At 51.8% G+C, this 27,558-nt stretch overlaps 1 protein-coding gene across 4 annotated transcripts in view; it reads left to right on the top strand.

Annotated features, from left to right (window-relative positions):
- The window catches only part of RPS6KA1 (ribosomal protein S6 kinase A1), a 36,049-nt gene extending 8,813 nt beyond the window's left edge, over positions 1-27,236 (top strand). The window contains exons 1-21 of one of the 4 annotated variants that reach the window (XM_006097310.2): positions 2,018-2,196; positions 3,008-3,124; positions 3,381-3,462; positions 5,494-5,574; positions 5,746-5,825; positions 7,802-7,908; positions 8,636-8,673; positions 9,139-9,281; positions 9,677-9,747; positions 10,062-10,150; positions 11,117-11,181; positions 11,425-11,527; positions 12,962-13,092; positions 14,182-14,307; positions 14,504-14,593; positions 14,963-15,121; positions 23,789-23,950; positions 24,361-24,437; positions 24,690-24,807; positions 25,819-25,956; positions 26,289-27,236. In XM_006097310.2, coding sequence (XP_006097372.1) covers positions 2,062-2,196; positions 3,008-3,124; positions 3,381-3,462; positions 5,494-5,574; positions 5,746-5,825; positions 7,802-7,908; positions 8,636-8,673; positions 9,139-9,281; positions 9,677-9,747; positions 10,062-10,150; positions 11,117-11,181; positions 11,425-11,527; positions 12,962-13,092; positions 14,182-14,307; positions 14,504-14,593; positions 14,963-15,121; positions 23,789-23,950; positions 24,361-24,437; positions 24,690-24,807; positions 25,819-25,956; positions 26,289-26,411 — 2,235 coding nt within the window. In that variant the 5' untranslated portion in view covers positions 2,018-2,061 and the 3' untranslated portion in view covers positions 26,412-27,236. Of the gene's footprint in view, positions 1-2,017; positions 2,197-3,007; positions 3,125-3,380; positions 3,463-3,687; positions 3,713-5,493; positions 5,575-5,745; positions 5,826-7,801; positions 7,909-8,635; positions 8,674-9,138; positions 9,282-9,676; positions 9,748-10,061; positions 10,151-11,116; positions 11,182-11,424; positions 11,528-12,961; positions 13,093-14,181; positions 14,308-14,503; positions 14,594-14,962; positions 15,122-23,788; positions 23,951-24,360; positions 24,438-24,689; positions 24,808-25,818; positions 25,957-26,288 lie in introns of those variants that run through there. The other 3 variants (XM_006097312.3, XM_023760971.1, XM_023760972.1) reach the window with 3 other exon arrangements.
- The last annotated feature ends 322 nt before the right edge of the window (positions 27,237-27,558 follow it).

Genomic DNA, 27,558 nt, shown 5'->3' with positions numbered 1-27,558 from the left:
TCGGTGCCTTATCACCTGTGACTCTGTCTGTGTTCCAGTCTCCCCTCTTTAGGATTAGAGGAGACAAGTAGGGGTGTGTCCCTGCCCCCTCTCCCCATAGTCATGGGCTTGGGGTCTACAGAGTTCCCTCCTCAGCAAGGGAGTCTGACCCATCTTCTGTCCCTCCTCCCTGCAGAGGGGGAAGTGAGAAGGAGGGGGTCAGGGACCCTGCCTTCTGCACTAGGAAGGCTGAAAAAGCAGAAGTAAGGGGAGTAATGGGGCCCTCTGGCTACCAGCGTGAGCCCCAGGATGCAGACCCCGGCAGATTTCTCCAGAGTTGAGAGAGACTCACTCTCCTGTCCCAGAAAGGTGAGCAGAGGGTTGGCCTGCCTCCAGCAGTGTCTGTCACCATAGCTCTGGGCAAGGAATGGGGTCGGGGCAGCTCTGTCCCCTGGGGTTTCCGGGTGACTGCCTCTGCCTTCAGGGAGTGTTCTCAGTCACAGACAGACGTGGAGGCTCAGGGTGGGGTGGGCAGGGTTTGCTGTGTGGCTCTGCCTGTCCCACCCAGGGCTATACGCGGACCTGATTAGCTTGCGGCTTTTTGTGACTGTTCAGTGCACCATGACCATGGGGCTGGCCTCTGAGGGTCAAGACCTGGAATGGGAAGTTCCCGGACTGACCCTAGTACGGAGGGAGGGGCGGGCTTGGATGAGAGGACATGGCTCTGGGTGACTTACCTACCCACCCTTTCCTGGCACTTGGGGCCTGCCAACCGCAGGCGCAGCAGTAACCAGGGGAAGGACTTGGGTTCTGCCACCACTTCACTTTGAGCCTGGGTGAGTCACTGTCCTCTAGGCCTCAGTTTCCTGTTCCTAAATGGGCATAACAGCTTTTGGGATATTTGGATCAGAATCAAAGTCATCAGATTGCACTCAGAGGCTCCTCTCAGCCCACCGTCTTAGTCCTGGTCCCCCCTCAGACGTGGAGGACCTCAGAGATGGGTCTGCCACAAATACTGGACTGTCCTCCCAAGTGCTAGGGGTTTGCAGGTGACATCCTCTCCCCAGGCAGACCAGCAAGAACCAGAGCTCTGCCTTTTGAGTCCAGGGTCTGACGTTCTGAGTGCCTGGGTGTCTTTGCTGCCTGTGTGTCTGCCCTGGGTACCTGTCTGTCTACTTGGGCCTCACTGACGGGCTGTCTCTGTCTGCTGCCCACTTGCCTCTGTTGTTGGGCTCCTGTCTCTGTCACTGCTTGGTGGGGGCCTGGCTTTACCTGTTGGGCACTGTCACGTGTTAGATGTCTGTTGGATCAGGTCCTCTTCTGTTTCTGCCTGTTGAGTACGTGTCCCCATCTGTCTCCACCTGTTGGCTGTACGTCCGCATCTGTCTCTGCCTATTGGGTCCCCATCTGTCTCTGCCTGTTGGGTTCATGTCCCATCCATCTTTGCCTCTTGGATGGGTCCCCACCTGCCTCCACCTGTTAGTGTGAATCTCTGACCACCTCCGCCTGTTAGGTATGAGTCTCTGTCCACCTCTGTCTGTTAGGTGTGAGTCCCCTCCTGCCTCTGCCTGTTGGCTATGTGTTCTTCCTACCTCTGCCTATCCATCCCTGCCTGCTGGGCATGTGTGCCCTCTGGTCTCTGCCTGTTGGATGCCCACATTCATTCATCTTCACCTGTTGGGTGCTGGCCTCTGCCTGCCGGGTGCCCCTCTTTATCTGCCTCTGCATGTTGGGTGCCTGCCTCTGCTGGTTGGGTATCCTTCTTTATCTGTCTCTGCCTGTTGGGTACCTATCTGCTCCTCAGTAATTGGGTTGGCCTGGGGCTTTCCCTTTGCAGGCCCACAGGGAGAATAGGGTGGAGGGCCAGAGGGCAGCCCTCAGGCAGTGGGGGAGAGAGAGGAAGGGAACGCAGTGCAGGGTGTAGGCCTGGAACTAGGAAACCACAGGCCCTGAGTGATTGGCGGCCCAGGCCCAGCCCCAGCCCCCGCCCTCACCCAGCACATCCGCCTTGGGCCCGGCCACCTCCGAGGCAGCCCCGGAGGCTGCCTGCTCCTGCCATGGTGCCTTGGCCCTGCTGGGCGGATGGAGCAGGATCCCAAGCCGCCCCGTCTGCGGCTCTGGGCCCTGCTCCCCTGGATGCCCAGGAAGCAGCGGCCCAGGATCAGCCAGACCTCTCTGCCTGCCCCTGGCCCTGGCTCTGGCCCCAGGCGGGACTCGGTGAGTGTGGCCGGATGAGTTGTCCTGGCTGAGGCCCTTGGAGCAGGTGCCCAGGCAGCCAGTTTGGCCTCAGCTGGGCTCTCCTAGCCCAGGCCTGGCCCTGCTGGGTGACTGGACTCTGCCCAGACTTGCTTCCTGGGGAAGTGAGGAGGCACTTCAGGGCTCCGGGGTGACCCCGGAAGATTGGAGGGACGGCAGAGGGTCCTAGAACAACTGCCGCCTGGCGAGGGGTTTCTGGTAGATTTGTATGAAGGAGCTTGGGGAGGGTGGGGCATAGAGTCTCTGGCCTTAGCTCCTGCCCGCCCAAATGGGCATTTACTGGGTTGGTCTCTGGTGACTTGTGGGTCCCTATGTATCTCAGCCTTGTCCCTCCGGCCAGTGGAATCCTGTCATCCATCCTGTCTAGGAATAAAAACCCAGTTCTGCCACCCAATATGAGAACAAACCCTACTTCCTATTGTGGCAAAACCAAAACCTTTACGGCAGGGGGAGGGGAGGACCTGAGGCAGGTCTCTGGGCCTCAGCCAGAACCGGGGATTGGCTCAGCGTGGCCATGCCTGGGCATCCGTTTGGGCCTGAGCATCAGGAGCAGTAGGAGCAGTGCCTCATCTGACCTGCACCTTGAGAGTTTGACCCTCCGTGGCCTTTGAAGCCCTTTGGTATTGATGAGTCTGGAGGCTGGTCTCGTCGGGGCAGTTGTCTGTCTGGGCCTGCAGGGCTCTGTCTGCTGGGAGTGGACTTGGAAGGGGGCCATGCCCTGTGCTTGCCCAGATGGGGCCCACCGTGCCCACCAACTCTATCCCTCCGTCAGGATGAGGGCGTCCTCAAGGAGATCTCCATCACGCACCACGTCAAGGCTGGCTCTGAGAAGGCTGACCCGTCCCATTTCGAGCTGCTCAAGGTTCTGGGCCAGGGATCCTTTGGCAAAGTGAGTCCTGAGCCCACACCTGGGAGGGCAGCACTGGTCATGTCAGGGGTGGGGATGAGAGCTCACCTTGGGGCTCTGAGGACCAGAAGGCAAGGGTGGATGGGTCTGAGGGAGGACGAGAGGTCACCTTAGGACCCAGGGAGGGCAAAAGGTCAACATGGGGCTCAGGGAAATGAGAAGTCAGCCTGGGACCTGGAGGATGGGGGCTGGGCCACCCCCAGCTGCTCCTCTGCTTTTCCCACAACTGCCTTCTCAGGTCTTCCTGGTGCGGAAGATCACCCGGCCTGACAGTGGACACCTGTATGCCATGAAGGTACTAAAGAAGGCAACACTGAAAGGTGAGTGGAGGGCCTGGCCGGGGAGCTCGGTTGGAGCATCATCCTGATGTGCCAGGGTTGCGGGTTCCATCCCTGGTCAAGGCGCATGTAGGAGTCAGTGGGTGCGTGAATGGTGGAGCAGCTGATCGATGTTTCTCCCCCCTCCCTTCCTCTCTCTCTCAAATTAATAAATAAAAATTATTTATCCAGGCTGGGCACAGGATCAAGGGAGACAGACCAGCTCTCCAGGGCCTTGCGTCCAATGGAGGAGGTCAGCCACTCCTTACCCCACACCACACCTTATGGAAAAGACAGGGTCCATTCAAAAGAAAAGACTTCTGGGGTTAACTGCATCCCCACCCCCATGCCCCACACCAAGTGCCAGTGACCGTAACTGAAGGCGAATGTCTGGAAGGAGGCAGGTGGGGTGTGCAGTGCATCTGTGGTGGGGGCCTTCAGATATCAGCGTCAGGTTGCTTGGGCAGAGCCCTTCTGCCAGCATAGTTACTTCATGGTGTTAGGAGAGTCTGAGGGAGACTTCTCGGGTGGAGAAGGGTGTGAAGCTGCTAGTGGATAGGATAGGCTGAGTCAAAGAATGGCATAGAGATGGATGGCAGAGAGGTTCAGAAGGGAGCCTGAGGCAGGGCTAGAATTCCAGGACTTAGGAAGGGCATGAGGACAGTTGGTACGGGCTTTGGGCTGGGCAGTGACTCTTTGACCAGCCTGGGAGCCAGTGTAGCCACCGACCAGATGGAGTGGGCCTGGGATATGGGGGGAGGGGGTTTGGAAGTGTTAGCCTTGGGGACATTACGGGTCTTGCGGTCCATGAAGGGCTGTCTGTGGGGTGATGTAGCTTTGGTGCCCCAAGGCCAGCCTGCTAGGGTGGGAGTCATTCCCCAGGAGGGATGGTGGGGGCCACATGGGAAGAGAAAGATAACAAGACTTGGTTCCTGCTTTGAAGGGGCTGGAGAGGATGAGCAGTCCCTGCAGTGGGGTGCACTCGTTGCTGTGACCGGGGATCTCAGGGAAGGGGGGGTGCAGCCTCCTGGGGGCGGGGGTAGGCTCACATAAAGAGTAGCCATTTGAACTGTGCCTTGCAGGATGAGTTGGGAGTTCTCCAGACTGAAAATGGGAAAGGAATGGGACCCCAGGAAGGAGGAACTGTTTGCCAGAGCTAAACTGTAGGGGCGGTTTGAAAATGTAAGGCGTATTTGGGAAACGGTGACTGGAATAGTTTAGTCCAGCATGGTACCTGTCATGTCTGGTGAGGGAAACAAAAACATTAAAACAGAGGGTGAGAGGTGCTCTGAGGGGGAAGCAGAGCACTGCCAACTCAGCGAGGCAAGTTCAGGAAGACTTCCTGGAGGAGGTGAGGCCTAAAATGAGTCAAAGAAGAAACTGTTGATCAGAATTGCCTAGGGACTTTTTAAAAAATATATTTTTATTGCTTTCAGAGAGGAAGAGAGAGGGAGAGAGAGATAGAAACATCAATGATGAGAGAGAATCATTGATTGGCTGCCTTGTGCACACCCCACACCAGGGATCGAGCCCGCAACCTGGGCATATGCCCTGACCAGGAATTGAACTGTGACCTGGTTCATAGGTCAACGCTCAACCATTGAACCACACCAGCCGGGCGGAACATTTAGTCTTTTAAAAAAAAGTATGTGGGGGCTGTCTGCTCAGACCCATGAGTCTGAATTTGAGGCCCCAGGAATCTGCCTTTATAAGTAGCTCCCTAAGTGACTATTCTCACCAGCCCCTGGACTGAAATTGGGGATTTTTATGCAGAGAGGGGGCTAGCGAAGATACCCTGGCGGAGCCCTAGGGGCAAAGGCAGAAGGCACACAGAGGAACGGGTTGCTCAGACTGGCTGGGTTGACTCGCCCTGATGGAGCATGGTTGGAGATGGGGCCAGAGTGTTGGTCAGGGCACCAAGGGCCCAGCCCTGGGCACTGCCATGAAATGTGAGGAACAGGAGGAAAAGAGAGCCCTTCTTTGCCAGGGGCTGGGAGTGGCTAGACTTGATGACCTCCTTTCTCCTCTGGCCAGTGCGTGACCGCGTTCGGACCAAGATGGAGAGAGACATCCTGGCCGATGTGAACCACCCATTTGTGGTGAAGCTGCACTATGGTGAGACTGCAGACCTTCCTGAGTGCCACCCTACCTGCCCGCCTTTGCCCTGGCCTATGGGCTGCTGTCTTCCCTGTACATTGCCAACCTGCCACCTGGCAGGCCAAGGGCGCGGGGGGCAGAGCAGCCGGGCCCAGCTGGCTCCACCATGGCCTTTTCCCCTCTCCCCAGCCTTCCAGACCGAGGGCAAGCTCTATCTGATTCTGGACTTCCTGCGTGGCGGGGACCTCTTCACACGGCTCTCCAAAGAGGTGAGCTTGCACCCCACTACTAGAGGGCCCCAGGATGGAGCTGGAGGTACAACAAGGCCTCCCATCCCAGGGCTCTGTGTGGCCTGGACCTGGGACCACCGAGGCCTGTGTAGCAGTCTCTGACCCAGGAACCTACCCTGGGATAGAGTTCACACTCTCAAAGCCTCTGAGAGTTTTGGTGGGTTGAGGAGGATCAGGCCTTGGATCTGATGCCACCACGATGCTGGGGAGCTCAGTGTGGCTATCACCTGTCCTCCATTCTTCCAGGGCTGCCTTGGGCTGGGCATTGAGAACGGGAGAAGCCCAAATTCACCCAGAAGGCTAGATACTGTAATGTTACATACCATGTGTCAATCAAAAGGATTTTTAACTGACCTAAAACAATTGTAGCCAGGAATAAAAATGGCCATTAGTACAATTCAAACTGTAGAAGAGAACCAGACTTAATTTTAAAAAAAAAATATATTTTATTGATTTTTTACAGAGAGGAAGGGAGAGGGATAGAGAGTTAGAAACATCGACGAGAAACATCGATCAGCTGCCTCCTGCACTCCCTACTGGGGATGTGCCCGCAACCAAGGTACATGCCCTTGACTAGAATCGAACCTGGGACCCTTGAGTCCACAGGCCGACGCTCTATCCACTGAACCAAACCGGTTAGGGCCAGACTTAATTTTTTTTCTTTTTAAAATATATTTTATTGATTTCTTACAGAGAGGAAGGGAGAGGAATAGAGAGTTAGAAACATCGATGAGAGAGAAACATCAATCAGCTGCCTCCTGCACATCTCCCACTGGGGATGTGTCCGCAACCCAGGTACATGCCCCTGACCGGAATCGAACCTGGGACCCTTCAGTCCGCAGGCCAACGCTCTATCCACTGAGCCAAACCGGTTTCAGCCAGACTTAATTTTTTAAATGTTATTTTAATGTTTGAATAGATGATACATTTATATGATTGAAAAGAAAAAATATTGAGAAATCTTCACCCCATCCCACCCCTTTTCACCCCACATAGGTAAACTTTTTAAAAAATAAATATATATTTTTTTATTGATTTTAGAGAGGAAGGAAGAGGGATGGAGAAATAGAAACATCAATGATGAGAGAGAATCATTGATGGCTGCCTCCTGCACGCCCCCTAGTGGGGATCGAGCCTGCAACCCAGGCATGTGCCCTTGACCGGAATCGAACCTGGAACCCTTCAGTCCGCAGGCTGACACTCTATCCACTGAGCCAAACCAGCTAGGGCAATAAGTAAACATTTTTATTGGTTTCTTGTTTAAGCTTTCCATGTCTCTTTGGAAATACACACCATTCTGATATATGTTCTGAATCCCAACCCCCACATTTTTACATAAAAAGTACTATTCTGGCCCTGGCTGGTGTGGTTCAGTTGGTTGGAGTGTCATCCAGTACACCGAAAGTCGCAGGTTCGATTCCCAGTCAGGGTACATACCTAGGTTGTGGGTTTGGTCCCCGGTTAGGATGCATACGAGAGACAACCGATCGATGTTTCTCTCTCTCCCTTTCCCTTCTTCTCTCTAAAATCAATAAACATATCCTCAACGAGGATTAAAAAAAAAAAAGGAACTATTCTGTGATACTGTTCTGTACCTTGCTTTTATTCAAGACAGTATATCTGAGAGACCGATCTGTATCAGAACATGGGGAAGCTTCTTTTTGTAGTTCATGGCTGCACAGCACTGATCTGCAGGGAGAGGCATCACTCCCGTCTACTGCTTGACCCTTGGGCTGTTTCCAACCTTTTGCTATTTCCAAGCAGTGCCACATGAGTGACATGTATATTAGTGATTTCACACCTCGAACCCCTTTAGAAAGAGCAGGGTAGATGGTACTGGGGTCTCTTAAGGGTCCTCCTCAAGGTGGACCCTCAGGACCAGGAAGCTGCTGACCAGTGCCCCAGCTCCTGAAGAAAAGGCGATCCCAGCTGAAATCCCCTCCCTCCTGTTGCAGGTTATGTTCACAGAGGAGGACGTGAAGTTTTATCTGGCTGAGCTGGCTTTGGGCCTGGACCACCTGCATAGCCTGGGCATCATTTACAGAGACCTCAAGCCTGAGAAGTGAGTGCAGCTCCAGCCTCACCTTGGCCTCCCTGGGGAAGTGCAGAGGCAGGCCCTGGGGCCTCTCCTAGGACAGGGCCACCCCAATGGGCGTGGGTGTGACTCTCCCCAAGAAAGTTCCTGTCCCACGAGCTGTTCCGTGAATGGGTGGGTAGAGTGGAGTGGTGGTGGTAGCAGTCTTACCTTGGGGGGCTGTCTAATCACTAGTGTTGTCGTTACCAAGAGCCAGGCACCTCCATGAAAGTACGTTGCCTGTCTTTTTCCTAATCCAGTATGACATCTAAGATGCTACCATTAAAGGTCATTCCTCGATATGGCTTCTCTAGAATTTTCCTTAACATATAAATATCCTCGAATGGTAACTTGGGAGCCAGGGGCAGGTGCTAAGGTGGAATGAGCTCTGGCTTTAGAGTTAGTCAGACCCACATTCAAACCTTGTCTCCACCACGTTCTATGACCATGGGGAGTTCCTTAGCCTCCTTAGGCCTTAGTCTCCCCTTTGGTAAAATGGGGCAATAATAGTACCTACCTCACACAGTGTTTCAAGGGTTAGCGAAGAAGGTAGGCAACACACCTGCATAGCACTGCCAGCACCCTCCCCACCCACCCATTCCTCAGATGCATCTGGGTGGATCATCTCTGGGCCAACCCCGACAGCCCCCGTGGTGTCACCAGAACCATAAGGAGCCACAGCTGAGGGGCCCTGACTCTTCTCTCTTCATTACAGCATCCTTCTGGATGAGGAGGGCCACATCAAACTCACCGGTGAGTGGAGGGCACCTGCCTCCTCAGGTCCCAGGGGAGGGCAGGATGGGCTCTTACTGGGCTTGGGCTGAGTGCTAAGGATCTGTTCTTCCTATGTGACCAAAGCCATTAAGATGTGGTTAGAAGCCCAGGTCCAAGACTTGGAATGGCCTAGGTTTGAACCGTAGCTCCCCACTGTGCAGCATTGTGCAAGTCTCCCATCCTCTCTGGGACTTAGCTTACTCTTTTTTAAAAAATACATTTTTATTGATTTTAGAGAGAGAAGAAGGGAGAGGAGGAGAGAGAGAGAGAAACATCAATTAGTTGCCTCCCATACCCACCCCGACCAGGGCCCTCAGCTTATTCTTGAATGTCCTGAGGGTGATGTCCTAAGGCCTCTGGGCAGGGACATTGGGGGTGCAGGGGGTGATGGCGAAGAAGGCAGGGGTGCCCTGAAGATGTGTCCTCTTGCCCTCCTTGCCACAGACTTTGGCCTGAGCAAGGAAGCCATTGACCATGAGAAGAAGGCCTATTCCTTCTGTGGGACGGTGGAGTACATGGCCCCCGAGGTCGTCAACCGCCAGGGTCACACCCACAGCGCAGATTGGTGGTCCTATGGGGTGTTGATGGTGAGTACCAGGCCGTGGTAAAGTATCCAACCCAGGCCTCAGGCCTCAGTTTCCTCATCTGTACAGTCAGGGGATTGATGATCTTTAAGGCTCTTCTGTCCTCATAGCCAAACTGGCCTTGCCCTTCACCCAGCTGCAGTTCCCTTCCTTGGAAGCATTCCTGTTTTGTCCTCAGCCTGGGTGCCCCAGCCCGGGCTGGGCTGGGCCTCTCCCCAACTTCGGGTCCCTAATACTGCTCCTGGTGTTTTGACTGACAGAGGGGAGAGGGACAGACACAGGTGAACCTCCAGCAAGCCAGCAAGAATCCTGGGAATGGAGCTGAGTGGCTTGTGTGGAAAGAGGTGGGGGGCATGGGAGATGGGGACAGAGCCTGAATGGACCCTTGTCTTCTGCAGTTTGAGATGCTGACGGGCTCCCTGCCCTTCCAGGGGAAGGACCGGAAGGAGACCATGACACTGATTCTGAAGTAAGCACCAGCTCCTTCCTGACCCCTCAGGGTCTCCTCGCGCCTGGCCCCAGTTTGGGGGCCAGAATAATACCCTAAACCTGCCTCAGATTTCCCCATTAAAAAGACACTCCTCTGGGTGAAGCATTGTGCTTTCCAGGGCCTCTTGTTCATCCACCAGGGCCTGTGGGAGGCGAATCCCAGAATTCTCTGGGAGGTGAGCTAGTGGATGGCTTGTCTGGCATGAGCTGGAAACTAAACCTGGACAAAAGTGGGAGGGGAGATGGGGCCTCTGGGGTGGGGCTCAGCCCTGATGAGACCCGGGGCTGTTTCAGGGCGAAGCTAGGCATGCCCCAGTTTCTGAGCACGGAAGCCCAGAGCCTCCTGCGGGCGCTGTTCAAGCGGAATCCTGCCAACCGGCTCGGTAAGCAGCCCCAGCTCAGGGGAGGGGAGCGGGTACAGCTGCGGCCTAGGCCACGGGGCCATATCTGGTGCTGAAAGGGACCGTTGTCCTTTGTGTAGGCAGACAATGCTGCTGGCCACCCTCCTTTTTGGCTCCATGTGTGGTATTCGGGGCAGCGGGGTGACCTGTGTGTAGGGGAAGGCAGGAACTGAGTCATCCCCACTCCCCCTGGGACAAGGACAGAGGCCCCCACACAGCTCCTCGCCAAGGCTGCTGGCACAAGAGGAAAAACATGAGCTCAGGCATCAGAAGGCTCAGGTCCCAATCCCAGCCCCATGCCAGGTCCCCACTGCCTGGTGTGCAGTGGTCCCTCCATAAATATTTGTTGTGAACAAATGAGTGCCATTTATGAGCTATGTGACCAAGGTAGTTGACTTCACCTCCCAGTGCCCCAGGTCCTCATCTTCCGATTGAGGATGATCTCAAGCTCTGTTGATGAAATGAAGTCACATGAACGTGTCTGGTGTGTGCTAGTTGCTCAATATATCTTGGCTCCTGAGTTCACCTGAACCATGAACCAGGTCCTTGGGATTGAGTGGAACGAGAGCCTGTCTGGTGACTGACAAGGGCAATGGGATTAGAACAGCAGAGATGATGCCTGGCATGGGAGGGAGGTAGAGGCCCTCTGCAGATCTTGGAACAAGTCCAGCCTCTGTCCTGTGTGGCCTTGGGCAAGTTGCTTAACCTCTCTGGGCCTTCCTTCTTTTAGCAGTCACATTAGAGCTTGATTATAAGGGGCCCCATAAAGTGAAAAATGCTGAGCAGGCAATAGGCCTTGTGATGGCTGGGTAGATTTGGGGCAGGGTGAGCCCATTCTCCCCAGTGCTGCCAGTGGACTGCTCCAGCTGCTGGTTCCAGACCAGTGAGGCTACTTGGTGGTGTCTGGAGGTTGAACCATCTGCAGACCCTTCATCTGGTCTCTTTCAGGCTCCGGCCCTGATGGGGCAGAGGAAATCAAGCGACATGTCTTCTACTCCACCATTGACTGGAATGTGAGTGTGTCTGTCACCCCATCAGGGCTTCAACTGTTGGGGGGAGGAGCTTCTACTGATAAAGGCCTTAAATATGGAGCAGGGGTGACAGCATGGACTGGGTGGCAAGGGCTGGCCTTCCAAGGGCAAGCAGTTGTGCCCCTGACTGCATAGCCTGTGCTCTGGGCCTATCACTTCCTACATGGGGCTCCCAGCAGGCTGTGGGCGTGTTATGGTGACCGGAATGCCCACCCCACTTTTCAGAAGCTGTACCGTCGTGAGATCAAGCCACCCTTCAAGCCGGCCGTGGCCCAACCTGATGACACCTTTTACTTTGACACCGAGTTCACATCTCGCACACCCAAGGGTGCGTCCCTTGCCTGATTTGTCTTGGACTGGTACAGGAGGGAGGCGGGGGTGGTAGGACTCTGGCAGGCGCAGGTGTGTGGGCGGACCGGCGGGTGGGTCTCTGACTCTCTGTCCCCGTCTTGTTCTGCCTGACTCTCCCACTCCAGGGCTCTGTGGGCTCTTTGTGTCTGGGCGAGGGGGTGGGGGAGAGTGGGTGGTTAAGGCCACAATAGAAAAGTCAGGACCCCTGCCCCGGGCATCTGCCAGCCCACTGGGAAGACCAAACACATCAGGCTCACACTCACGTCAGGGGTAAAGAATCTGACCCAATAAAAACAAGGTGGAGATGGTCTGGCAGAGCAGAGGTGACAGCGCCCACAGGTCAGGGGCAAATGTGGGAATCTGCTTTGGCTACTCTGACCGCCAGGCCTCAGTGTATTCATCTGGAACATGGGTTTAGCCATAGGTCCATTCAGTCCCGTCTTTCCTTGTAAGAAGCCAAGGGCTTCTGGGAGGAAGTTTGGTAAACCCTAACATTTTGTCCAGTTATTGGGGCGGGGTGAATGTTCTGGAAGGCGGTTTTAGCAGAAGGGGTGCTTTTCTCACTGTGCTTGTACATCTCTGATGATAGGGAGCTTAGCATTTCTCTGAGCATTTTGTCCCTCTTTCTTCATTTATCTGACAAATATGTACCTAGTCTCTACTGTGTGCCAGCCATGGGGGGATTGATGGTGAACAAGACAGATTCAGGCCCTGTCTTTATATGGCCCAGGCTCTAGTGGGGGGAGAGACGTGAAAACAGCTACTGGGCAGTGTGACAAGTGCAGCTTAATAGGGGTGAAGGGCTAGAGGATCAACCTCAAGCAAGGCTTTTCCGAGGAGAGAGTGGATGAGCTGAGCCTCGAAGGATAGACAAAGAGTGAATTATGTAGTGAGAGGGAACAGCATGTGCAGTGGCTCAGAGTCTCCTTTAAGGATCTGAGAAGTCTGACCTGCTGAGCTGTGGAGTGAGGGAGAGGAGGCTAAGATCACAAGAACATGAGGAGTTGGACTTTTTCTTGCGGGCAGAGGGGAACGTTTGAAGGGAAGGGTACAGGGATAGATTTGTGGTCGGAACCATCTTTCTGGCTGCTGCACAGAAGATGGACCTAAAGGAGCAGACTGAGGCAGGGAGGCCAGAGGAGGCATCCAGGAAGGGTGAAGGGTCTTGGCCTGCACTGGACACCGGATGTGGGGGGTCTTTCATCCTTGTGTATCAGGGCTGGGCTGGTCTAAACACACATGAACAGATGGCTGGCTAGGGGCTGGAATAAGGAGTTCTGTCCTGCCCAAGCTCCCACCATCCATGGCCAGCTGCTGAGGCAAGCCTGGGAGCCCCGTAGTCACCCTTTGCTGGGCTGCCTCGGGATCAAGGGCACCTCCTCAGGCTCACATTCCCTTCCTACCCCTGTAGACTCCCCTGGCATCCCCCCCAGCGCTGGCGCCCATCAGCTGTTCCGTGGCTTCAGCTTCGTGGCCACCGGCCTGATGGAGGATGACGGCAAGACTTGGGCCACACAGACACCACTGCACTCAGTGGTACAGGTGAGGGGCCAGGAGGCTGTTGCCCAGTTGTTCTTTTCCACCTCAAAGCCACAGGCAGAATGACCGAGAACACAGGCTCTGGAGTTGGACAGGCCTGGGTTCAAACCCCGATTGCCACTGTGTAGTCATTGAGCTTCCAAAACTCCTTGTGCCTCAGTTTCCCCATTTGTAAAAACAAGGATGACAACATGGATATAAATTTTCTGGCACAGTCAGGGACGTTGTAGAGCCTGAATAAGTGCAAGGGGGTGCCCAGGCTGGTGGTGCTGGGAGGTGGCTGTGAAGTCCCCAACAGGGATGGGTAGCAGGGGGCTCCTGTCTCCTCTCACTTGTTCCCCATTTGTACACTTTCCCGGCTCCGTGGAAAATTTAGAATCGAGAGGCAAGAATGTAGACCCTGGAACTCATTGCCTGGGTTCAGAACTTCCAAGGTGAGGGACTTGATTGAGACACTTACCCTCCTGATGCCTCAGTTTCCTCATCTGTAAATGAGGATGATGATAAAAAACTTTCCCTAGGGTTGTGAGGATTATATAAGTTGATATGTGTAAAGTTAACATGACTATGTAATTTATTATCCAACTTGACATCTTTGTCCAAGACGAATGTTAAACCAGACTGGATGTGAGAACAGCAGGCATAAACCAGGGCTGTCCATGGGCCGTGTGGTCACCTGATAGAAAGTGCCTAGAATGGTATCTGCCACACGCTAAGCATTATCGAAGCATTTGCTATTATTAATGTCTTGGAACCTTGGGATACCTTATGAGGTGGGCTGTGACACCCCAGAAAGGGAAGGCAACTTGCCCAAGGCCATGGAAGTGGCAGAGCTGGGACCCAGCTCAGGGCTCCTGCGTGCCTCTCAAGCCTACCCACTTCACTACTCTCTGACAGCAGCGTGGGAGCCAGCAAGTGTGCCCATCATATAGGTCCAGGGAGGGGCAAATTCTTGCCCAGGGTCACACATCCAGCATTCTACCCCAGTTCTGGCTGCTGCCTGGTGCCATCTCCACAGAGCCCGGACCTCGGGTGCTGGGAAACCTCTGCATTCTAAAGCAGAAGGCCAGCCCATCTCTTGGTCTCCTACAGCAGCTGCATGGGAAGAACCTGGTTTTCAGCGACGGCTACATGGTAAAGGAGACGATTGGTGTGGGCTCCTACTCCGTGTGCAAGCGCTGTGTCCACAAGGCCACCAACATGGAGTATGCTGTCAAGGTGGGCCTCCAACCATGTATCTGGGCGGGGGTGGGGGGTGGGGGCGGGGAGTGGCGCGGAGGCCAATGTAGCATTTGCCCTTTGGCAAGGAGGGTTGGTGCCTGGGGCTCTGGATGGGGGAAAGGTGTGCGGCTGGACGCTAGGCCCTGCAGTGGATGCAGGAGGAAATGCTGCTACATGCACCCTTTTTCCTCAGGTCATCGACAAGAGCAAGCGGGATCCCTCGGAAGAGATTGAGATTCTTCTGCGGTATGGGCAGCACCCCAATATCATCACTCTAAAAGATGTGAGTGGGGGTCCTTGAAATGGGTGAGGACTGAGGCACTCGACTCTACGATTTGTCTCAGGTCTGCCATTCCTTTGACTTCTGATCCTCCTCTGTTCATGGGAGAGGGGGGACCCTTGGTGCCTCTGGTCTGCCTGCACCCCAGGAACCCTTCACTTCAGACTTGGGCATTGTTTGAGAGTTTCCTGTCCATCAGGAGACAAGTACCAGCATCTTCTTGTCCAGGGAGAACAGAGGCCCAAATATCTGAAGGCCCTGAGCAGAACACATGCCCCCGCTCATGTCATTCTTTCCTGGCCTGGTGAACGGTGACCAAGGGGTCCAGTCCTGGCATTGAGGGGAGGGGCCTGATGGCACAGTTTTTGGCAGGTGTACGATGATGGCAAACATGTGTACCTGGTGACAGAGCTGATGCGGGGTGGGGAGCTGCTGGACAAGATCCTACGGCAGAAATTCTTCTCCGAGCGGGAGGCCAGCTTCGTCCTGCACACCATTAGCAAAACCGTGGAGTATCTGCACTCTCAGGGGGTAAGTCTGTGGTAGGGAGCACCGAGTGGGAGGGCATACCATTAGCAGAGTACATGACCTATGGACTTGGCCCAGGCAGTGGCAGTCTTCAACAGCCAGACAGATGTGGTGGGTGAGTGGATGGATGAAAGGAAGGAAGGGAGGGAGGGAGAGACAAGGCCAAATTGTGAAAAGGAACATTTATTCAGTACCTACTATGCTCTTTCCTTTTGATTTTCACAAAACCCTATGGTGCTGTTATTGACCCACTTTACAGGTAAGAAGACTGAGGCTCAGAGATGTGAACTTACTTGCCCAAGGTCATACAGCCAGGGAAGAATGGAGCTAGTATGTCTGGCGGAAGAGTTTGGATGGGGAGTTGCAGACAGGGAATGGTTTTTTGAGTTAGGAAGCAGCAAGGTCACTATGGGGGCACTCAAGGCTTCAGGGAGGTGTATCTGGCTGTGGTTTCGGCTGCTAGGACAGAGGAAGTGATGCAGGAGGAAATGCTACTGGAAACACAGCAGGAGCTACCGAAGAGGTGGATGTCCAAATAGTAGAACTTGGCCTTTATCACTGCACAAGGCGAAGATAGAAAAGTTTCTGTAGTATATTGAAGTCAAAATAGAGTTAGCATGAGTTTCTGGAGGAGATGATGTTTTAGGTGCTTCCAGTCAGACAGTGTGGGGGTTAAGAATGCAGGCTCTGGCTCTAGCCGGTTTGGCTCAGTGGATAGAGCATTGGCCTGCGGACCAAAGGGTCCTGGGTTCGATTCTGGTCAAGGGCATGTACCTTGGTTGCAGGCTCCTCCCCAGCCTGGGCCCTAAACAGGTCAGGGCTCCTGCAGGAGGCAACCAACTGATGTGATATCTCACATCGATGTTTCTCTCTCTGTGTCTTAACCACATTGATGTTTCTCTCTCTGTGCCTTAACCTCTCTCTTCCACTCTCTCTAAAATAATCAGTGGAAAAATATCCTCGGGTAAGGATTAACAACAACAAAAAAGATTGCAGGCTCTGGAATCCAACTGGCTGTGTTCAAGTCCTGTGTGTGAGGTTGGGAAAGTCTCACCTCTCTGATCCTCTCTCACCTCTCAGCTGCAAACTTCCAATAACAAGACATCCACCCCACAGGGTGCAGGTGACATGAAGTGCACTGCACTCAAAGTACCATGGTCCAGTGCAGGCTAGTGGAAGAGGCCACATAAACATTAGGGGGAAATAGGACCAGATCGTTGCTATGCCTTTTTTAAAATTAACTTTTTATTATAGAATTTTTCAAGGCTATCCCAAGGCTATACAAAACTAGAAGAATAGATAATGAACCCCAGATACCCATCACCCAGATTCAAGAATTATCAAGATTTTTCTCGCCTCCTTCCCTTCCTTCCTATCTCCTTTCCTCCCTTCCTTCTCTCCCTTTTCTTTCTTTTGTTCTTCCTTTCTTTTTTGTTGTTACTGATATATTTTTCCCAACTCTTATTGAGGAAAAAGCTCAAACCTATAGAAAAATTAAAAAAATAGTATAATGAAAACCATTTCCCTTCTAGTTTCACCAGATCTTAACAGTTTGCTACATTTTCTTTCTCTCTCTCTCTGTCTCTATCTCTCTATATAAATGCATTTTTTTTGAAGAGTGCATTTGAAAGGAAGTTGCCAACTCTATGACACTTAACCCATAAATACCTGTAATTAAAGCCGAAACCGGTTTGGCTCAGTGGATAGAGCATCGGCCTGCGGACTGAAAGGTCCCAGGTTCGATTCCGGTCAAGGGCATGTACGTTGGTTGCGGGCACACCCCCAGTAGGAGATGTGCAGGAGGCAGCTGGTCGATGTTTCTCTCTCATCGATGTTTCTAACTCTCTATCCCTCTCTCTTCCTCTCTGTAAAAAATCAATAAAATATATTTAAAAAAAAAAATACCTGTAATTAAAGTATTCTGTGCATGAGTGTTGTCCCATGCACGAAAGGGTCGCAAATTTGATCCCATCAGGGTGCGTACGGGAGGCAACCGATTGATGTTTCTCCCTCTCTCTCTCTCTCCCTCTCCCTGGTCTCTCTGTAGAATCAATGAAAAAACACACACATATCCTTGGTTGAGGATTTTAAAAAATAAGATAAAAATAAAGCATATCACATCATCTTTGTTATGTATCTATAACTCTAAAAAAGGCAAATATTTTCTTTCACAACAGCTAACAAAATGAATGGTTGGTTACTTGTTCTCACATAGTACCCCATCAATAGATATGTGTTCCCTATTGATTGTCCTTCTAAATATATCTGTTTGTGATCGGTTTATTGGAATCAGTCTCTGCAAGATCCACACTTTTTATTCACTTATTATATCCCTTAAGCTCTTTTCTAAAACTACAATAAAATTTGCACACAGTAGATCTTTTATTTTTTTTATTTATTGATTTGAGAGAGAGAAATACCAATTTGTTGTTCCACTTATTTATGCAATCATTGGTTTATTCTTGTATGTGCCCTGACTGGGGATTGAATCCACAACTTGGTGTATTGGGGTGACACTCAGCCAACTGAGCTACCCGGCCAGGGCCTGCACACAGTAGATCTTAAGTCTACAATTTGATGAGTTTTGTTAAATGTAGGCATCCATATAACCTCCATGATAAAAACCCCCTTGCTTATGCCACTGTCTTGTTGAAGAGGTCATTCTTATGTGGAATGTGCCTATTTGCTTCCTCATGGCATCGTTTTAACTGTTTCTCTGTTGTCTGCATTTTCTATAAATTTCAAGTGCTCAAATATCTTACTTAGATTCAGCTCCAGCTTCTTTTTGGGAGCAAGGAGCTAAAACACACTTCATGGGAGGTGTAGTGTGGCATCACTTCCTGAGCAGCATGTCATGTTGCCCCCATTAGTCATTAATCATGTCAGGTGGTAACAGCCTAGGAATGGTGGACAGGTGGCGGCAGTGGGTGGGGCTGACGATAAAGATCCTCAGCAACCTCTCCCAGAATGGTTCCGTCCTTTCAGGACCTCTGCATGAATCAGTGATTAGGGTTTGCAAAAAAGGCAATGTCTGGTTCTGTCTAATGTATTAGGGCGGGTTATTTTGTAAAAAAAGAACTTTACCTCCTAACCAGAGCTTCAGTTTAGTTACCACATGTACTGTTACGGCAGTGGTTCTCAACCTTGGCTGCACATTAGAATCATCTTTTTAAAAATCCTTATTTCTGGGCCTCATCCTCCGGAAATTCTGTTTCTTTGTTACTAATGTGGCCCCACCCCATAACAAAGAAACAGAATTTCCAGAGGATGAGGCCCAGAAATCAGGATTTTAAAAAGATTCCCAGGTGATTCTAATGTGCAGCCAAGGTTGAGAACCACTGTGTTATGGTCATGCTTGAAGTGTGTGTTTTTTTTGTTTTGTTTTGTTTTTTTAAATATATTTTATTGATTTTTAATTTTTTTTAAATATATTTTTTATTGATTTTTTACAGAGGAAGGGGGAGGGATAGAGAGTTAGAAACATCGATGAGAGAGAAACATCGATCAGCTGCCTCCTGCACACTCCCCACTGGCGATGTGCCCACAACCAAGGTACATGCCCTTGACCGGAATCGAACCTGGGACCCTTCAGTCTGCAGGCCGACGCTCTATCCACTGAGCCAAACCAGTTAGGGCAGGTTTTGGTTTTTGAAATGGCCAGTTTCCACAGACTAATATTTAAATATGTCAGGTCAGACAGTAAATGTGTTTCCTTTTCCTACTTTGTTAAAGTTACCCTCAAGAAGATTTAGAAGACAGGGCCGAAGCAGTGAGTTTCCAGTGGGGCCAGAATAAGGAAGGTCTTTCAGAGGGAGAGCTGTTTCCAAAGTAGTGAGCCTCTCCACGGGCTCCAAGTACAGACCACCACTTGGCTGGCTGTGTCTCCAAAGCTTCTGGCCCTTTCCGAAAACCAGGGCAGATGCTAAGGAAATGGGAAGTTCTTGTTGAGTCTAAATATGGAGGGAGGTTCTCTTGGCTGATTACATATTGGCAGCATCTGTGGTCTAGAAGCTGGGAATCCCATACGAACCGAAGGATGGGAAGGGAGTAACCGGGAGCAGGGTCCACTGGGATCTCTTACATCTTTATTGAAATATCACATAAACACACATTATGTACTAGTCAGTACATTTTCTTCAAAAAGTGAATACATCCTTGTAACCGGTTCCCCTTCCAGTCGCTGCCCCCTCTCCAAAGATAAGCATTCTAAGCTAACTTATAGGAGCTTAGATTAGTTTTGCCCATCTTCGGAATTTTAGACAAACATGCTCTTTTATATCTTTCTGGCTTCTGCCACTCAACAATCTCTCTGAGATTCATCCACATTGTTGTGTGGCTGCAGTTTACTCATGTTGTGTAGTTTCTACTGTGTGAACAGACCACGATTTAATTGTGCAATCTGTTAGTGGCCATGGGGTTGTTATCTTTCCAGTTTTTGACTGTGACAAATACTGTTGCTGTGACATTCTAGTACTTGTCTTTTGGTGACCATCTTTTTAATCATAGCCATTCTGGTAGGTGTGGGGTAGTATCTCATAGTGGTTTTAATTTGCATTTCCCTGATAACTAGTGAAGTTGAGCACTTCTTCATGTGTTTATTGCGTTTTATGAGATGCCTGTTCAAATCTTTTTTAAAAAAAATATATTTTATTGATTTTTTACAGAGAGGAAGGGAGAGGGATAGAGAGTTAGAAACATCGATGAGAGAGAAACATCGATCAGCTGCCTCCTGCACACCTCCCACTGGGGATGTGCCCGCAACCAAGGTACATGCCCTTGACTGGAATCGAACCCGGGACCCTTCAGTCCACAGGCCGACGCTCTATCCACTGAGCCAAACCGGTTAGGGCTAAATCTTTTCTTCACCTTTAAAAATTGGGTTGTCTGCCTTTTTTATCCTCTTTTGCAAGAGTTCTTTGTTTAATACATGAATCCCCTTTAAGTCTCTAGCTTCCCTTATATTGTTTCTGTAAGGGCCCCAGCGTGCCAGGGACAGCCTGTTTGAGAACTTAGTAGAAAGTCACACTTTGGCTTCTCTGTGTAACAGATAATTTACATAAAAGAACACCACTTTTTATTTTCTGGCTAGTCACGGGCACCTAACTGAACATCCTCCAGGGATGCTGATGATAACAGAGATGCTATTGCTGCTAATGACAGCTGGCACTACATAGCACTTGCCACAGGCCAGACAGAGTTCTAAGCACTTACATACAAACTCATTTAAGTGTTCCCATGGACCTATGAAGCAGGTATTATCATTACGTCCATTTGATAAGCGAGGGTCCTGAGGCTCTGGGAGCTTAAGTAAAAGTCTCATAGCTAATCTGGCTCCAGAGTCTCTGCTCCTGTCTGTGTGGATCAAATGCTGCTGTGAATGGCACCTGTCTTTTAATTGTCCTGTCCTTCTTGTCCTGTAATTTTCAAAATAAATATATTTTTATTGATTGGAGAGAGAGAGATAGAGGAAGACAGAGGGAAAGAGAGAAACATTGATGTGAGAAACATCCATCAGCTGCCTTCCATACACGTCCCAACCAGGGATCGAACCCACAACCCAGGTATGTGCCCCGAGCGGGAATCAAACCGGCAACCTTCCAGTGCCCAGAACAACATTCAACCAACTGAGCCACTCTGACCAGGATTGTCCTCTAATTTTTAAGTGCACTTGGCAAGCAGTCACTGTATCTTAACATCAAGCATGATGGTGGGGCTCAGCCCCAGGGAGTGCTGGGGTGACTATGACAGCAGCTGCCATTTCTCAAGTTCTGTGCTGAGTATTCCTGGTGAACAACTCAAATGCTCCTTCTTGGAGCCCTGGGGGCTCGGCATTATTACCCGCCCCATTTTACAAGTGAGAAAACCAAGCGCTAGAGAGGTTAAGTGACATCCCAAGATCACCTCTGGTAAAGCCAGGATTCTCACCACGGCCTGCCTGACTCTTGACTGAAACCACAACTCTGCCTATTGACTCAGTGGCTACATTTGGCTTACAGACATTTAGTTTGGCCTACAAGATGTGGGATGTTTTTTTGTTTGGGGTTTGCTTTGGTTTGGTAATTTGGCTGCTTTTGGAGCCAGGGCCTGAGTTGTTACACGGTGACTGTCAGCTGGAGTAAGTAGCAGATGCCCCTTAGACTGGTTGACATGGCTCCCACTCAGCCTGGCTTCCCTCATTGCTTGTCCAGCCTATTGTGCTTTTCAATATAGTGAGATGTGAGACTATGCTCCCCCCCTCTCCCCACATAGGACCCGGGACAGGTATCGTAATTACTTATGGGGCTACCTGCCATGGCGAGCCAGTTCCCTGTAGGAGTTTGTTGTTTCTCTATGTTGTATTAGGGAGTAAAGATTAAAAACTTCCATATCCCTGTTTCCCAAAAGTGTCATCGGTGCTACACTAAACTAGAAAGACTGGAATTAAGGTCAGAACTGGGATCAACTCTTATCTCTGCTTCTTACTTAGACGAGCAAGTCGATTCTCCTCTCATTGCCTGGTTTCCTTCTCTGTAAAATGAGCCTACCGTCCCTGCCCTGCACACTTACCAAGCACAGTGGGCCCCACGGAGAGCATGGCTGGGAAAGTACTTTGTAAACCAGGAAGATCACTTGTCCGACAGAGTCGATGTCCGCAACCAAGCTGCACATCCCAGACATCTGGGAAGCTCGGCGGGGCCCTCTGCAGGGAGAAGAGAAGAGCCTACATTCTGAGGGCCTGGGCTTATCCCTATGATAGTGTTAGGAAGGAGAGGGCCCCAGGGGCTGGGCAGGGACTGCCCAGGAAGGGGCTCCCCATGGCCTGGATGCAGTTCATAGTGCAGCTGGGACCACTCTGCCAGTGTAGCCCTTTCCTCCTCATCTATCTGACACTTCCCCCTGTGGAGCTGGACTAGCCTGGGTCATGTCTACCCTCCAACCTGCCCACCTCGTGGCACCTGCTAGAGGGTTCAGGGCTCAACTGGGACTATAAAAGGACCATCTCATAAAGGCAGCTAATCAATGAGACGCAGTGGATCTAACCCAAAAGGTCTTACATATTTCAGAGATATGATTTGTTCATTCATTGAACAGAGTTCATTTAGCGTTTGCTCTGTGCTAGGCCCTGTGCTGGGTGCTTGAGGTGAGCAGGCGTTGCACTGACAGACAGAGCTGTTTGTGACCAAAGGAGCCCCACTGGCCCGAGCTCAGGGTGCTTGAGGGATGCAGTGGATGATGAGCCTGGAACAGGATGAGGACTTTAGCTTTATCTTGCAGGTAGCAAAGAGCCATTGAAGTTGTTTGACAATGCCTAGGGAGGTACCATTAGCTCATGGGAGGAGGAGCAGGAGGGTGAGAATGAGCTTAATCTGGGTTGGGTTGGGTGTGAGGGTCTGTGGAGTATTCAGTGGTTGCCACCTGGTAAACAGCTGTAAGATTTGCACTCAGGAAAGTTCCGGGCTAGGATCAGAGATCTGAGTTGTCAGTAATTAGGTGATAAAGGAGTGACTGAGTAGAACCATGTAGAGGGGTTGGGGAAGATGAAAAGTGGAGTGGCTCAGCCCTCTCAGGTTACAAATGAGCAAATGGGGACCAGAGGAAAGTCATTTGCGTAAGGTCTCAGTAGTAAGTGTTATTCATCCATTCATTCAACAGATATTTATTGAATACCTACTATGTGTTAGAACTTTTTAAAAGTCTGGGATATAGCAGTGAGCAAAATACTATTGGAGCTTACGTTCCTGTAGGTGGATTCCGAAAACAACTAAGTAAATATGTCAAATGGTAGTAAATGCTCTGGATGAAAGTAACGCAGAAGAAGGAAACCAGGAGCACTTCTCGGTGATGGCTATTTTATATGGAGTCGTCCAGGCCTCACTGATACAGTGACATCTGAGCTGAGACCTAAAAGAAACAGAGAATGAGCCAGGCAGATGCCCGGAGGCAGGAGTGTGCTTGGCATGTGAAAGGAAGAGCAAAGAAGCTGGTGTGGCTAGAAGACCAGAGAGTGCAAGGGATGTGGGTGACGGGTAGGGGAGAGATCAGGTAGGGCCACTTAGGCCATTGTAAGGACTTTCCTCTTGAGAGGGGAAGCCTTCAAAGGTTTCTGGCTGGGATGACATGATCTGACGTACATTTAACAGTATTCCCCTGGCTGCTGTGTTTAGAACAGACTGTAGGAGGTGAGGGTGACTCAGGAAGGCCAGTTACAAGGTGGTTGCTGTAATCCAGCGGTGGCATGACAGTGGCTGGAAGCAGAGCTCCTGGCAGAGGGGCTGAGAAGTGGTTGGGCTCTGGGTATATTTTAATGGTAGAGCCAGTGGAGCTTGCGATGGATTGATTGAGGCATATGAGAAAACGAGATTGCCTCTTCAGATTTTGACCCAAGCAATTGGAAAGATGGAGTTGCCATTAGGTAAGATTATGTGAAGGGCAGAATTGAGGGGAGAAAAAGGGAGTTGAGTGTGGATAGGTGACGTCAGAGCTGCCCTGTAATCATGGACATAGAGATTCCAGGTGGGCAGTACCAGCAGCACGAAAGGCCTCATTTCAGCCCCTTCCCCTCCTGTCAGATTCTGCTTCCCTCAGTCAGTCCCTCTCTCGGGGCCCATCTTCCGAACTCTCCCTCCCCAGCAGTGGATCTGAGCCACAGCCACCTGCCCACACTGAGAACTGACCGCCCTCTGCCCCCAGGTTGTGCATAGGGACCTCAAGCCCAGCAATATCCTCTACGTAGACGAGTCTGGGAACCCCGAGTGCCTGCGCATCTGTGACTTTGGCTTCGCCAAGCAGCTGCGGGCTGAGAATGGGCTCCTCATGACACCTTGCTACACTGCCAACTTCGTGGCGCCTGAGGTGAGTGGCTGACCTCCTCAGCTGCGAGTGAGGATGCGCAGTCTGTGGCCTTGGCCTAGGACAGTGATGGCGAACCTATGACATGTGTGTCAGAGGTGACACGCGAACTCATTTTTTGGGTTGATTTTTCTTTGTTAAATGGCATTTAAATATATAAAATAAATATAAAAAATATAAGTCTTTGTTTTACTATGGTTGCAAATATCAAAAAATTTCTATATGTGACACGGCACCAGAGTTAAGTTAGGGTTTTTCAAAATGCTGACACGCCGAGCTCAAAAGGTTCGCCATCACTGGCCTAGGACCAAGGGAGGGTCCAGCCATGGGAACCTCCCCTTTGGGGAGTAGCAGGCAAGCACTTGTCACTGCCCCTCAGACTGACCACACTCCCCTGCCCTCCTTCCTGCCAGGTGCTGAAGCGCCAGGGCTACGATGAAGGCTGTGACATCTGGAGCCTGGGCATTCTGCTGTACACCATGCTGGCGGGGTGAGTGCCCCGTTGGCCTGGCCCCAGCCCTAGAGTACAGGCTGGGGTGGTGCTTGTCTGATGGGCGAAACTCAGCCCTGCCTCAGGAAGGTCTGAAGATAGGGACGTGGCCCTAGCTTTGGACGCTTCACCTTGAGGAGAAAGATGCTGCCCTTGGGGATACCCAGTCAGAAGGGGGAGACACAGCCCTCCACCCCGAACCCCAGGATGGAGTCCAGAGGCAATACACAGACTGGGTGGGCTTTTCTCCAGATACACTCCATTCGCCAATGGACCCAGTGACACACCCGAGGAAATCCTGACCCGGATCGGCAGTGGGAAGTTCACCCTCAGTGGGGGAAACTGGGACACAGTATCAGAGACAGCCAAGGTGAGTCTGAGGCTGGACCCAGCCTATTTGGGGTGGGGAGGCAGGGACCGTCCCAGGGCTTTTCAGCAGGTCATGAGCAGGTGACCTGAAGCCTCGGTTTTCCAAGTGGAAGATTCCCAGGCAGCCTGCCTACACACACACACACAGGCAGCTTGCCTACATATACACACACACACAGGCAGCCTGCCCACACACACATACACACACACACACACACACACACACAGGCAGCCTGCCTACACATACACACACACATACAGAGGCAGCCTGCCTACACACACACCCCTTGTTTGGTTAACTGGGTAATCATTCAGTGGCTCTTCCCGTGTTCTGGACCCACAGGGGACAGAGAGCTGTGATGATACCTTATGGGAACTTGCTGTGGGGGGAGATACAGGCTTGCGTATAAGGAACAGAGATGCCAGGCAGTGGAGAGAAGTGGGTCTTCCTGGCCAGGGGTACAGGCCGTGGAGGCACGGAGCAGAGCTACTGACCATGCCAAGCAGAGAGGCCTTCTCAGAGGAGGGAACGTTTGGGCTTTCAATGTGAGCAAGTTTGCAGTTATGGCACCTGTGTGCTGGACACTGGGTTGAGCCCTTTATGAGCTGTACACCTCATATCAGCCTTATGAGGCAGGTATTGTTGTAATTCCTGTTTCTCAGAGGGGACACTGAGGCTCAGAGAGTTGAAGTAAATCGCCCAGGATACTTGAGCAGAAGAGTTACATTTTGAACCTGAGTCTGCTCAACCCCAACCTTAGGTTCTTCCCACCTTCCTGCGTGGCTTCTAGAAGATGAAAGAGAAAGGAAAGGGAAGAAGTCCCAAAGAAGGGCCTGTGCTCAGTGGGGCCCTGGAGCAGTGTGGGGAATGGATCGCAGGGAGGGGCTACTGCAGGGTTTTGGCAGGAGAGGGTGGGAAATGGTTGCCTTGCCCATTCCCCATCAGTGGGACACAGCTGTATGTGCCCCTGCCGGCCCCTCCCACCAACCCCCTTGCCCACTGTGTCCCCAGGACTTGGTGTCTAAAATGCTACACGTGGACCCCCACCAGCGCCTCACAGCTAAGCAGGTCCTGCAGCACCCATGGATCACTCAGAAGGACAAGCTTCCTCAGAGCCAGCTATCCCATCAGGACTTACAACTTGTGAAGGTATGGCCATCCCAGCTACTGGGCATCCAGGGGCCCAAGGCAAGTTTTCCTGGGCAAGCACTTGGGGTGGCAGGAGATGCCATGTCTGTCTGTCCTGGAGCCCAGGTCTAACATGCAGAGGTGTCAACAGTACATCCCAGGCCTCCAGGCCTCGGGGGGTCGCAGCCCCTTACATCTGAGGCAGGAGGCAGGACTACTGACCAAGGCTGGATTAACGGGGCTGGGCGGGCTGTGGAACACTGGGAGGAGCTGGCCTGACCCTGGAGCACATGTCCCTCCTCCCACCTGTACCTCCCCATCATCGTGAACTAACCTACTACCTTCTCTCCCAGGGAGCCATGGCAGCTACATACTCCGCACTCAACAGCTCCAAGCCCACCCCTCAGTTGAAGCCCATCGAGTCATCTATCCTGGCGCAGCGGCGGGTGAGGAAGCTGCCGTCCACCACCCTGTGAGGGGCCAGGCATCCAGGCTGCAGGGCAGTGCTAGCTCGATGGAGGGGCCTCTTTCCTGGAGAGAGCGGGCCTGAGCCACAGGGCCAGAGGCAGCAGAGCCCCGAGGGGCCCCGGAAGCAGCCAGCCCAGATCACCCCAGTGAGGGTGTGAGAAGTGCCTTCTTCCTGAGGACGGACTCTTCTCGGCTCAGGCTCTGCTGGTTGAAATCGATTCACTGTACAAACTCTTATCTTTTTTTTAAGGAAAAATGACATCAGCCACCATGGATTTTTACAAGATTCATTTGCCTTTCTGGGAGCAGAAATAGCCCCGTGCAGCCCCAGGAGGGGCACTGAGTCACACTAGGGCTCTCTGTGGCTGAGACTCCTTAGAGCAGTTTTGCAGTCCTACCCTGGGGACCCCACGATTGGCCTTCTGCAGCCATCTGCACCCACCTCCCAGGCAGCAACTTCCAGAGCCCTTGGCTGTTTCGCAGAACTTGCTCTATCCCCAGTCAGCTCCTTTTTCCATATGTTCTGCCGGGGAGTCTGGAACCACTTCCTGCTAGAGGAGAGGACCAAGGCCCCGTGGCGCCCAGTTCCAGGCACCAGCATCCACATCAGCCCCACCAGTGGGTCCCCTGCAGTTAGGGTGGCCACTCTCCGAGGAGGATCCGGAATGCACTTTTGACTGACTTCTGTTGGAGTCTGCCACAGGACAGAGCACACAGGAGGCCTGTGGGGTGGGCCAGGCGGGCAGGGGCTTTTTTTCATTTCTTCCTCAGCTGGTAACTCAGGGTTCATCTGTCCATGGCCTTTCTAATAAACTTACAGTTGAGTTGAAGCACACTTGCCTCCACTTTTCATCCCTGAATTTGCCCCCTCTCTGCTATCAGGAGGTGAGGACTTTGGCAGTGACGGATGAGTAATGGACTAGGGCTGATTAGCCCAGCTAGTTGGAGCTCAGGTCATTTGGAGAACATGTGGGAGTCCTGCCGGCCCTGCCCTCACATTCCTGCCAGGGGATTCCATTATGCTATTGATAACAGTAATGGAATTATTAGCCATGGGTTGGTGGCCAAGTGCCAGGCACTGTGCCTGGGTCTTACATGTATATCTCATTTAATCTTTTTTTTTTTAAATTAAATATGTTTTTATTGATTTCAGAG

The sequence above is a fragment of the Myotis lucifugus genome, unplaced genomic scaffold, assembly GCF_000147115.1.
Source record: "Myotis lucifugus unplaced genomic scaffold, Myoluc2.0 scaffold_197, whole genome shotgun sequence".
NCBI lineage: Eukaryota > Metazoa > Chordata > Mammalia > Chiroptera > Vespertilionidae > Myotis > Myotis lucifugus.
This window is presented reverse-complemented; position numbering and strand designations above follow the sequence as displayed.